This window comes from Capricornis sumatraensis, chromosome 1 (genome assembly GCF_032405125.1).
Source record: "Capricornis sumatraensis isolate serow.1 chromosome 1, serow.2, whole genome shotgun sequence".
NCBI lineage: Eukaryota > Metazoa > Chordata > Mammalia > Artiodactyla > Bovidae > Capricornis > Capricornis sumatraensis.
Genome location: NC_091069.1, coordinates 232,551,920 through 232,565,560, shown reverse-complemented (window position 1 = coordinate 232,565,560; position 13,641 = coordinate 232,551,920). Strand labels below are relative to the sequence as shown.

At 34.9% G+C, this 13,641-nt stretch overlaps 1 protein-coding gene across 1 annotated transcript in view; it reads right to left on the bottom strand.

Moving 5' to 3' along the window:
• The window catches only part of ATR (ATR serine/threonine kinase), a 110,919-nt gene that overhangs the window by 11,692 nt on the left and 85,586 nt on the right, over nt 1-13,641 (bottom strand). The window contains exons 35-40 of the mRNA XM_068969197.1: nt 12,062-12,241; nt 7,610-7,752; nt 6,012-6,109; nt 5,318-5,550; nt 4,220-4,354; nt 2,521-2,721 (exon numbers count right to left, since the gene is read on the bottom strand). Of these exons, the coding sequence (XP_068825298.1) occupies nt 2,521-2,721; nt 4,220-4,354; nt 5,318-5,550; nt 6,012-6,109; nt 7,610-7,752; nt 12,062-12,241 (990 nt within the window). The remainder of the gene's footprint in view (nt 1-2,520; nt 2,722-4,219; nt 4,355-5,317; nt 5,551-6,011; nt 6,110-7,609; nt 7,753-12,061; nt 12,242-13,641) is intronic.

Sequence of the window (13,641 nt, the reverse complement as noted above, 5' to 3'; positions counted from 1 at the left end):
CAGCTATGAAAAGAAAAGAGACGAAAGGCAAAGGGGCAAAGGAGAGATATACCCATTTGAATGCAGAGTTCCAAAGAATAGCAAGGAGAGATAAGAAAGCTTTCCTCAGTGATCAGTGCAAAGAAATAGAGGAAAACAATAGAATGGGAAAGACTAGAGATCTCTTCAAGAAAATTAGAGATACGAAGGGAACTTTTCACGCAGAGATGGGCACAATAAGGACAGAAATGGTATGGACCTAACAGAAGAAGAAGATATTAAGAAGAGGTGGCAAGAATACACAGAAGAAGTGTACAAAAAAGATCTTCATGACCCAGATGATCACGATGGTGTGATCACTCACCTAAAGCCAGACATCCTGAAATGCAAAGTCAAGCAGGCCTTAGCTTTGCACTACAAACAAAGCTAGTGCAGGTGATGGAATTTGAGTTGAGCTATTCCAAATCCTAAAAGATAATGCTGTAAAAGTGTTGCACTCAATATGCCAGCAAATTTGGAAAACTCAGCAGTGGCCACAGGACTGGAAAAGGTCAGTTTTCATTCCAATCCCAAAGAAAGGCAATGCCAGAGAATGCTCAAACTACAGCACAATTGTACTCATCTCACTAGCAAAGTAATGCTCAAAATTCTCCAAGCCAGGCTTCAACAGTATGTGAACCATGAACTTCCAGGGGTGCAAGCTGGATTTAGAAAAGGCAAGGAACCAGAGATCCAATTGCCAACATCTGTTCGATCATCGAAAAAGCAAGAGAGTTCCAGAAAAACATCTATTTCTGCTTTACTGACTATGCCAAACCCTTTGATGTGTGGATCGCAACAAACTGTGGGAAATTCTGAAAGAGATGGGAGTACCACACCACCTGACCTGCCTCCTGAGAAATCTGTATGCAGGCAAGAAGCCACAGTTAGAACCAGACACGGAACAACAGACTGGTTCCAAATCAGGAAAGGAGTACAGCAAGGCTGTCACCCTGCTTATTTGACTTATATGGAGAGTACATCATGAGAAAGGCTGGACTGGATGAAGCACAAACTGGAATCAGGATTGCTGGGAGAAATATCAAGAACTTCAGATATGCAGATGACACTACCCTTATGGCAGACAGTGAAAACTAAGGAGCCTCTTGATGAAAGTGAAAGAGGAGAGTGAAAAAGTTGGCTTAAAGCTCAACATTCAGAAAACTAAGATAATGGAGCCGGTCCCAGATCACTTCATAGCAAATAGATGGGGAAAGAGTAGAAACAGTGTCAGACTTTATTTTGGGGGGCTCCAAAATCACTGCAGATGGTGACTGCAGCCATGAAATTAAGAGGCTTGCTCCTTGGAATAAAAGCTATGACCAACCTAAACAGCATATTAAAAAGCAGAGACATTACTTTACCAACTAAGGTCCTTCTAGTCAAGACTATGGTTCTTCTAGTAGTCCTGTATGGATGTGAGAGTTGGACTGTGAAGAAAGCTGAGCACCGAAGAATTGATGCTTTTAAACTGTGGTGTTGGCAAAGACATTTGAGAGTCACTTGGACTGCAAGGAGATCCAACCAGTCCATCCTAAAGGAAATCAGTCCTAAATATTTGTTGGAAGGACTGATGCTGAAGCTGAAACTCCAAGACTTTGGCCACCTGATGCGAAGAACTGACTCATCTGAAAAGACCCTGATGCTGGTAAAGACTGAAGACTAGAGGAGAAGGGGACAACAGAGGATGAGATGGTTGGATGGCATCATCAACTCAAGGGACATGAACGTGAGTAAACTCTGGGAGTTGGCAATAGACAGGGAGGCCTGGCATGCTGCAGTCCATGGGGTCGCAAAAAGTCTGACACGACTGAGCAACTGAACTGATACTGATACTGAATGGTAAGAAATGTTTATCAATAGAAAGTAAGTTGATTTTTGACAAAAGAACTCCTTCAAAATCAGGTCCAATTAAAGATGGAATTTAATAAGCTGAATAATATTCTTAAGAACAAAGCATGATTATAAGTAACAAGAATGATTTCATTATGTGGCTTAGTAGCTGGCTCTGAAGCTAACAGTTAAAACATTTTGAGCCACAGAAGTACTAGAATAAATCTAGAGTTTTCAAAAGTATTTATTTAGAAGTGCTCTGGTACTATTTCTCTAAGATAGAAACAACAACAATGAATCAAGCTCTTCCTAGCCGAATTTCACTTCTTTCCAAAACACAAATAACAAACAAAATTGTATTTTGTTCTCTTTCTCTCTCCATTTTTATGACAAAGAATTTGGAAAAAGAAAATTATAGAAAAAATAAAGATTTTAGTCATACTAAGAGAAAATGAATATCTGAAAAATCAAAATACCAGATTGAATATGGGATTTTTATCACTTAATTTTGTCCCATTAGTATAACAGAGTATTAATTTTCTGTATTTATAATCATTTTTTTCTTCACAAACACAAAAAATTCACTTAGTCTCTGAGAAAAACACTCTTAAACTTAATTTGAAATTTTTAACAATCTTAAAAACATAGCAACATAAAAATGCAGTTTACCGTATCATCAAAGCCTGCAATATAGGCCCAATGCCCAGGAAACGGCTCATGGTTAGCATGGGCACCCGGGATTGATGGAAGAGTAGGTATCATTACTGACTGTAAAGGAATGAGAATTTCACTAAACGTTGCTTCTTCTACCAGCCTTTTAAGCATTTTAAAATGAGTCCTCATGCTCAGTGTGGAACTACTTCCATCCACCTGGGGGGAAAAAAAGTAGTACATTTTAATTTCTCTGTTTACCTCCAATTACAGAATGCTTCATTTTACCCAAAGAAAAATTTCACTTCTATAATATCTTAATTTCAATGGCTCAGCAGCCTGTAGTTTTCTAATTTTTTAAAATATACATCATCTCATTTAAACCTCTTTGTACTCTTTTATCTCATCAATAATAATAGTACCTACATTATAAGATATTAAATGACAAAATAATAGTGGCCTCCAATTTGTTAGCACACATTATAAATTCCAAAGGGGTCCTTACATCAAACTTTCTTTTGTACCAAATTTCATTTGGTAGCAAAAAGATACCTGAATTTCTCACTTAGTGCAAAAATTAACATGTTGCACTGCAGACATAGTTATGTATCTGATTATGGGATACCCTGTCAGATTACCCCTAGTGATGATACTTAATAAAAAGTATATGTATTGTATTACCTTTAAAAATCTGAAAAATCCTGAATTTCTAATGTAGCTAGCCATAAAGATTTTACATAAAGAACTAGAAGTTTGTACATATAAAGAATTTTTTAAAGTGCCAGTATTTTATAAATGCTGGCCATTATCATAACATTATCTTTCACAATGTCAACTGCATCAGAGGTCACACAGGATTAATGCAGATAGCCAAAACAGATTACTCTTTCAAGATGTTTATTGATGGGAAGGTGAGACATAGGGTATTCTATATTTTCCCACCTGTAAATAGGTGACAGAGTGAATGTCTGTAAAGTGAAGTTTAGCTATTTATCTTATAGTCTGTCCCTCCTTATAAACACCTTTATCCTCACTTTTACCTTTCCTACACATTCTTTAGGTATTTTCCCCTCCAATGCCTTAGGAAGAACAGCAGTTCATTCCTATAAGTATATCCATATTCCAGTCATACACCTACTAAAAATGTAGATATTACACTAGATGACAACCATCTATGTGGTTTTCTATTGACTATGAGTACCTCAGGGCAGAAGAACATGTCTTATTCATCTTTGTTTCCCTTAGCACAGTGCCTGTCCCCTGGAAGATTATGAAATGTGTACCAAGAGAATGAAACTCAAAACTTTCCTCTTGCATGTGTAGGTTAATGTACATGAATTTTGAAAGTTCGAAGATATGATGAAAACAATCATAGAGAGAACTCTATTTTATATGCTTATATTTCATATCTGCCACTTAAAAAAATTTCTAATAAATACAGATAATTCACTCTCAGAAGAATTTATATTAAGAACTTTTGGAAATTTAGAGAATATTTGAGAGAGGGTATAAGTTAGAAATTTTAAAAACAGCTTCATTAAGGTAAACTGCACATATTTAAAGTACATGATTTGATAACTTTTGATATATATGTATACTAAGATGTGAGAATTTAAATTTAACTAATCAAATTAAAATAAAACCCACTAAAATCATATGGAAATTTGGTCTAAAATTACCCAACTTGATTTATAGGTAGTAAGATTTATGATAGTACCGATTTGTTGCACAATTCTAGAAGTTTATCTGTTAGGCGAGTTGCATCTCCAACAAACTTCTCTAAGGATTTTTTCATTTGAATAGCTTTATTTAGGATTTCCTTGCATCTGTTTACACGCATGGGATAAGAAGACTGTCATAAAAAAAAGGTTCAATTGTTAAAAGATTTATAAGAGATAACAAAATCTTTTTTTTTAAGATAACAAAACTTTGGTTGACAAAAATCAGCTTAAACAATATGCATGATGAAACTTTACAGTGATACAAATGTTCTGGAAATCAATTTGGCAATACTATCAACAGCCAAAGAAATGCTGCTATCCTGTGACCTGATGAATCCTCTTCTTAGGATCTACCTTGAAGAAATAATCAGAAATGAGAATAAATACAGATGTGTCCAGATGTTTTATAACAGCAAAGAAAGTGAACAACCTTAATAATCCATAAGAATTGAACATAGATGGGTAACCGTTATAGAAAATTTAAAAAATTGTTTCTTCAAAGGAATATTTAATAACATGGGAACATGATTATGGTAATAATCTTAAGTGAGAAATATGAAATTATATACCTATGTAATCTAAATTTAGTGCTAAAATATGAAGAGATAATAAAAATACAAAAATACATCAAAATATCAATGATATAAACAGTGAATTTTAATTATCTTTTTAAATATCTGTATATATTCTAAATCTCCTAATATACTTGCTAATTAAATATATTTACCAACTTGTACATTATTAATATAATGCATTAAAAACTTTCTAGTATTAATAGCGCACTTTTAATTTAAAAAAACTTGAACAAAAAACTGGTTACCATTTTACACCAAGCACTAACAGTTTACTATACTTTCATAAAGAAAATGCATGATAAATCCTTTGATCTTAAACACACTATTTACTTAATTTGATATATATTTCTGAATTTTATAATGAGAAATAGTGCTATAATTTCTTTTTAAAAATACTTAAAATGTATTTTCTTGCTACAAATCTAATATAAGAGAGATACCCTGGGACATGTATCAGCATTAAATAATCAATGCCACATAAAATGGAAAAAGACAATGGCTTTGTGTTTAATATATTACCTTTGACACAGCTGTCATCATCCACATTGCTTGCTGAGGATAGGCCAGAAATACTTTGGCTATAATTTCCATCAAGACAACAAAAACTTCATCATGAGAATGACAAATTCGGGAGATCAACTGTGAAAAGGCAGTCAAAAACTGATACGGAGCTAACTGATTTGTGTGCTCTGTGATAACTTTGTTTATTTTAACTAAATCATTTCTCATTTGTACACGATCAGAGCGGCCAGCTGGAAAAAGAAAAAAACAAAGTTAAAAATACCACCAAAAAAGAAAACAACACCCCAGAACAATTTTGCTTTAAAAACAGGTTTATGATATATGTTATTCCCAAGTCCAAAGCTACATCACTTGCCAATTTGTGAAAAGATAATTTTTCTATCCCTGTAGGAAAAAATATTTAAATGCACTGAAAAACTCAAGGCCCATTAATTTTCACTAGAAGCAAAGAGAACAAGCAACAATCCATAGTAATTTTAAGGTAAACTATTTGGCTTAAACTAGTACTTTTCAATATGTATTAGGTTGACCACGGAACGAGCAAATATTCACTTGCAGGCTTTGCAATTGCAACAACTTTTAAAAGTCTCTGTTTAGTCTTTCTCCTCTTTTTTAACACTTGATTTCTTGCTCATGTGTAAATTATAATTCTTCTCAGTCCTTTAAAATTTTTTATCAAAAAAAATCATACCTTTTTCCCATTCGTATGCCTTAGCACCAAAATCCAGCCATAATGATAACATTCGTGGCATTGATTGATATATGAACTGATTTCCATACTGTAAAGATCTGCAAATACAAAAGATATTAACATAGTATTAATTTTCATATCATATGAATTAAAATTTAAAGACTCTACCACTTAAAGGAATATATAACATTCTGACTATAATTTTGTACTATAATTATAGTATCAGTATTTTTCCTCTCTTCCCATTTGACTCATCTCTTCCCATTTTTTCCTTTATAACTTCCTCACTAAGTTCTACATTACATGGACCAAAAATAACTCAGGTTTTGACTGAGTCAAAGTCCTGTCAATACTTCTTTCAAATTGTCCTTAGGATTTGTGCCTTTATTTGTATTCCATGGCCATAAGCGGAGGTTAGGCCTAATCACTCCATTTCTGGGAGTTCCCTGGTAGGCTTAGTGGTTAGGATTCCAGGCTTTCATGGCTGTGGCCCTTGTTTAATCCCTGGCTGGGGAACTGAGATCCCACAAGCCATGCAGTAGGACCAAAAAACAAACAGCAAGAACAAAAAAACCCCTGAATTCCATTTTGGGAAAGAAAGGCTTTGCCAAATCTTACACTCTTAACACTGACAATGAATAAACAAATACTGCTTTAATTCCTAAAAATACTAAATTGAGAAGCCAAAATACCAAATAACAGGTAACTTTATATAGATTTATTGATCTGAATTAAGTTACTTTTCAAGGTAAAGCAATGGTACATGAGTATGATAAGAAGAATGAGTAGAATGTTACTATTACTTCTCAGGAATTAACAATTTGTAACAATATAAACTGTAGGCATGAGATAATATATTATATGACTATAGTACACTAATATATGAAATTAAGTTACATTGCACCTGTTATCTAGTTTTGGAGATAAGCTCTTTCTACAAATCTAATGTCAGAACCAGGCTTCCCAAGTGGCACTAGTGGTAAAGAACCTGCCTGCCGATTCAGGAGACTAATAAGAGATGTGGGTTCTATTCTTGGGTTGGCAAGATCCCCTGGAGGAGGGCATGTCAACCCACTCCAGTATTCTAGCGGAGAACCCCATGGACAGGGGAGCCTGGCAGGCTACAGTCCATAGGGTTGCAAAGAGTCAAACATGACTCACATGACTTAGCACGTAAAATGTAAGAACCACTTTTATATATACTACTTCTTAGCAGAATGGTCTAGAAGGAAAGATTTCACTGGCAATTAAATAAAACCATTAAATACATCAGATTTAGGGTATTCTAAAATTCTAGGGAAGGGGACTCAGAGGATGAGGGCCCAGAGTGGGAAGGACACAATTTTCATTGTATGTTCTTGGTACTATTGAACTTAAAAACACATAAGTATATTACTTACTCCATTAAAATAGTTATTATTTAAAGGGAAGGGAAAAACTGTATAAAGAAAAAAACTTACATCTCATCTAAAGTGATAGTCTGAACCAGTGGTAAAGCAGAAAACATTCTACTTATGCAAAGATCTGTGATAACAGTTCAGTATCCACAGAACCATCCTGATCTGTTTAATCAGCAAACATGCAGTTCTTACTCTCACCTTCCGAAGTGAAGAAGTATATATCGAATGAGATCACCCTGCTTTTCCATTTTGTTATCTGTGACCATGGGCATCAATTTGTCATAATACTTGGCAAGGTAGAAATGTCCATCCTCCCACTCTGGCAGAAACAAGGTTACATCCTGTAGAAGAGAACACAGAATACTCACTTAAGAAAATCCCCCATTATGCTGGTAAGTAAAGCATGAATAGACAATTAGGGATCAAAAGTATGAGACCCACATCTAGTCAGGGTGAAGTCAAAGGCAGACTGACACTGGTGTAAGAAAGAGCTACTTTCTTACAAAGCTGATCTCAGGATGGCTGATGTTCTGATGGGCTGCCCGCTGACCAGCATGTCATGATAATTAGCTATGTAGGGGGAAAAAAACTCCACTTCACTGCCACTACATATAATACATCAAAATAATTTTCAGATGGATTAAAGTATTTCATATATGTGTGTGTATGTTTATTTTTATCATTTAGAAAAAAAAAAAAACCTCAGAGAAAGAAGAAGTAATATCAAATCTCTGAAGAGGACAGGACTTTAAAAGCAAACAGATATGGTTAAAAAAACCACATATCTTATTTTTCTCTAAGATCTCTCATAAGTTATTGCTTCCCTCTTCTCAACTACTTCATAACCAGGCTTCTAAAAAGAATTCTCCATCTCACATTCATTCCTCAAACTGTTGCTTTTCGCCTTCAGTTGATACCACTCCACTAAATCTGTTTAGCAACTTAAACAGATACTTTCCGATTCTGACCTCATGTGAGCTCTCTTCCGTAGCCTGCTGTTGTCTCCTTTGAATCCCCTTCTTCCTTTTGCTTTTGTGAGGCCACAACCTTCCAAGTTTTCTCCTACCTTTCTGGCTACTCCTTCTGAGTTGCCTTTGTCATTTCCTCTCCCTTTCCTTTATATTTGTATATTTGTGTGGTTTATTAATTTTTCAATGATATTATTTAAAATGTGATAAAAAATACATAGAATTGCTGAGTAAAAAATTATAAAGCTCTGCTTTTAATTCAAGAACATGGTTTAGGCCAGGAACTTTTAAATGAGATCTTAAGTTTTCTCTGAATTTAATCCTAAAAGCTTCCAGATGCAAACCTGCTTGTGGACAGAGGAGAGGATGGCAGGACTAGGTGTATGGAGCAGAGATGCTGGATTCATGTGACTAAAACTGGCCACAGGGACGAGGAACCCAGTGTGCTTTTACCATCTAGTCATGAAAAGTGTGAAAGTGTTAGTCACTCAGTCGTGTCCGACCCCTTGTGACACCATGGACTGTAGCCAGCCAGGCTCCTCTGTCTAAGGAATTTTCCAGGAAAGAATACTGGAGGGGGTTGCCATTCCCTTCTCCAGGGAAGGGATCTTCCCAAACCAGGGATGAAACCCAGGTCTCCCAAAATGCACAACTGAGTACCTGAACCACAACAATAATTACTATAAATACAGTATTCCATTAAAGGAATATGTTATAATTTGTTTATCCATTCTATAAATGACATTTTTACTTCCAGTTTAAAATCTGCAAATAATGTTGGTACAAACATTTTTGTTTTTTGTATGTGTTATATGGAGACATGTTGAGCATTGGGAAAGTGGCTGTCATAGTATTATCAGCTTTAGGAGAAAACATCAAAGTGTTTTCCAAAATGACTGTGACAATTTATACTTCCAGCAGCACTGTATGAGCATCTAAATGCTACATAGTCTTTCTAACACTTTAAAATATCAGTCTTTTAAATTTTAACCATTCTTGTAGGTATATAGTGTTAGGTCATAATACTTTTAAAACTGAACTACAGTTGTATGAATGTGAGAGTTGGACTGTGAAGAAGGCTGAGCGCAGAAGAATTGATGCTTTTGAACTGTGGTGTTGGAGAAGATTCTTGAGAGTCCCTTGGACTGCAAGGAGATCCAACCAGTCCATTCTGAAGGAGATCAGCCCTGGAATTTCTTTGGAAGGAATGATGCTAAAGCTGAAACTCTAGTACTTTGGCCACCTCATGTGAAGAGTTGACTCATTGGAAAAGACTCTGATGCTTGGAGGGATTGGGGACAGGAGGAGAAGGGGATGACAGAGGATGAGATGGCTGGATGGCATCACGGACTCGATGGACGTGAGTCTGAGTGAACTCTGGGAGTTGGTGATGGACAGGGAAGCCTGGCGTGCTGCGATTCATGGGGTCGCAAAGAGTCGGACACGACTGAGCGACTGAACTGAACTGAACAGTTGATTTACATATTTTATTAGTTTCATCATAATACTTTTAAAATTTACATTTATTATCTACTCAGTGAACATATTTTTTTTTTTTGGCGGGGTCATTTGTATATTTACTTCCGTGAAGTTTTCTATTCAATATTAAAATTGAGCTATCTGTATTTTTATTGGCTTTTAAGAGTTCTTATTATATTTTGGATATGAGTCTCTTATCATTTATATATTGGAAAATATCTTGTAATCTGCACCTTGTCTTTACATTCTTTAAAAAATATTTATATTAGGGACCTTTCTGATGGTTCAGTGGTAAAGAATCAGCCTGCCAAGAGATACTGGTTCGATCTCTGATTTGGGAAGATCCCACATGTTGTGGAGCAACTAAGCCCATGTGCCACAATTACTGAGCCTGTGCTCTAGAGCCCAAGAGCTGCAACTACTGAACCCACTTGTCATAATTACTGAAGCCCATTTGCCCTAGAGCCTGTGCTCTGGAACAAGAAAAGCCAGCGCAATGAGAAGCCTGCACTCCACAAGCAGAGTAGCCCCTGCTTCCCGTACCTAGAGAAAAGCCCACACAGCAATGAAGACCTAGCATGGGCAAAATAAATAAATAAAGGTATTCATAATTATTAATAAATATATATTATTTTAAATTGAAATACAATTGATGTACAATATTATGTTAGTTTCAGGTGTACTACACAGTGATTTGACATTTGCATACACTATGAAATGACTGCTGTAAGTCTAGTAACCATCTATCCCAATACAAAATTATTACAATATTATTCCTTACGCTGTGTATCTCCATGACCTAGTTATTATAACTGAAGGTTTGTACCTCTTAATCCCCTTCATCTATTCCCCCTCCACCCACCTCCCCTCACTCTTGCGTTTACCTTCTTAATGGTACCTTTCCATGAACAGAAATTAATAATTTTATATTAGTCAAATTTATTGTTTTCTTTTATGGTTGTTGCTTTTGGTCTGTTTGAGATGTCCTGAGCTACATCTAGGTTTGAAGATACTCTCTTATATTCTATTTTGGGAAATTTATTCTTTTGCCTTTCACATTTAGATCTACAATCTCCTTAAAGTTCATTTTTATGTTATAAAGAAGACATAAAGTTTGATTTATCCCCCATAAGATATCCAAATGACACAACACCATTTACTGAAAAGAGTATTTCTCACAATTCTCTAATATCACCAAGAATACATTTCTGAGTTTTCTCTACTGTCCTACTGGTTGTCTAACCTTACGTGAACACAACATCACTTGGAATACTATACTTTTATAATTAGTTTTAAAATACATGCTGGTTATTCTCAGTTGTTTGCCCTTCCAAACTATACTTGTCACACTTAATTATTTTCTATCCTGCTCTGTGTCCCAAAAGACTGACACTGTTGATTTAAATCAGTCGGCCTACTTGCTTTCTGAAAATTGTTTTTCTTACAGTTCCCTCATGATTGTTCCTTCCTTAGCAGCTGTTTCCATCTGGACTTTACATAGAGTTTTAGTTATATGTATGTATATTGCTATTTGGTCAAAGAATCTAGAACTTTTCGTCTACCTCCTTTTTCTCAGGTAGTTTAGCTCACAATTCTAGCCATCTGTCTTATTTTATTACTCTTTATCTTTTATATTCTAAGTTTTTAGGTTTTTTTTTCTGTTCCTTTTCTAACTTCTTGAAATTGATTTAGTTCATTAATTTTGAACTTTTATTTTCTTCTAACAATGTAAATAAAATTTCAAATTCTCTTTAAGAATGACTTTAGCTGAATCCAAGATTTGCTATGTCTTATTTTTATTATCATTCAGTTCAAAGTATTTTTAAATTTCTATTGTAGTTTTTTTTTTGACCCATGGGTTACTGCGAATTATCCCTTTTGTAACACTATCTATGTAAGGCTTACTTTCTGGTAAGGAAGGTATTCATTGTGTTCAAAAATTTTAAGGCTAGGATATGGTTAACTTTGGGGAGGAGGCTGAAAGGGTGAGTTGTGGAGTGCTAATACTCTACTTCTTGATATGAGTGGTGCTTTCATGAGTATATTTATTTTGTGATAATTCCTCCAACTATATACTTACATTACATACTCACTAAAAAGTCAAAAAAGCTTCCTGGCTATTTTTCTACATGTTCTTCCACATGGAATTTAAAATAACTTTTCTATTTTCAAAAGTGAGAAATTGCATTATACATACACTTACCTTATATTTTTTCATAACTGCATTGCTTTCAAAGTTAGCTGTTTCTTCCATAAAACGGCCCACTAGTAGCGTAGCTCGACCATGGATTAACATGTTCTTACCCTCAGGTGGGGTTTTATTTTCAGGAAAACATAACTCAACACCCTTTTGAAGAACAATTAGTGCCTGGTGAACATCACCCTGAAAGAAAAAAGGCAACAAAAGATTTTTAACTTAAGAACAAATTTTCATTTTCTGAAAAGTAAATAATATTGTTAGAATTTACAGTTCATTAGGTATCATATGTATAAATCTGTTTATAATTTCACGTTCATCTTGCATTTTCCTTCTATGAAAGTAAAATCCTAAAAAGAAATTATTGCTTCATTTCATGTAGAACTCCTATATTCATTTATTCAATTGTTTATTTTTTTTAACAATCAAAGAATAGGGCACTAAAGATATAAGTAGATGGTTAGAGATAACCATAAATATGTCAAATCTCCAGCTTAAAAATGTTCATTGTCAAGTGAGGAAATAAACTATAAAACAACAACACAATGTACCAAGTGCAATTAATAGAAGAATATACATGGGTATTATGGAAGAAAGAGAAGGGTCTGCTAAATCTACCTAAAAATATAAGAAAACAGAGTTGAGCTGTGGTCAGGCAGGATAATCAAATGAGGAAAATCTGATTTAGGTCTTAAAGAATGAACAGTAATTTTCCTGGCAAAGAATTCAGTGAAGGACTTTCTTGGTAGAAGGAATAATGATTTTAATTGGGAGAAGGCAAGGAGGCTGGTTTTAGCTGAAGACTAAAAGGTTTGTGAGATAGTGACAAATGAAGCCAAAGAGGAAGTCTGGACTCAATGAGAAAGAGCCTATGTACCTTCTAAAGTTCTGACTTAACCCTAAAGCTGCAAAGAATACTTTGAAGGATTTTAATGGAGGAGCAGTACGATTCACTGTGCACTTTAGAAAGAGGAAAGACTATAGTCATGAACACCAAGAAGAGGTGAGACCTCAAGAAAAACAAAAACAAAAATCTGTTAATATTGTCAGAGGCTGTAAATGCTAAGGGCATGAAGGAAAATAGTAAAGATAAAGTAAGAGAAAGGAGTCAAATGATATTTTTAAGATACATTTAGTCTTCAATTAGATGTAGAAAGTGACGGAGAGAAAGGGCCAGATTTCTGTCATAGATACGAAGATGTGCTAGAGCTCTACTTAGAAGAATTGGGAGTACAGGAGGGGAAAGAGACACTGAATTTTACATAATGAATTGTATTTTGAGCATACTGAGTTTAAGGTACTACAATATACACATGGACCATCACTAGCTCTGAAGATGACCAAATACTGACTAATGCAGGCTGAATTATTATTTTCAGTTCCCATCTAGGAAATGCTTCCTCCTCTGTCCTTTCTTAGTCACCGTAACACTTGGGGCATTTACAGATGGCACAAACTATAGTTACTAACTGTCAATTTCAGCACAAGCTATGCCTCTATTAATTCTAGACTGGTGGCAAGCATGAAGAGATGTAAGGAAGAGCCATTTAAATCTGGGGCACGTTTTTCAAGTTTAGATATTTAAA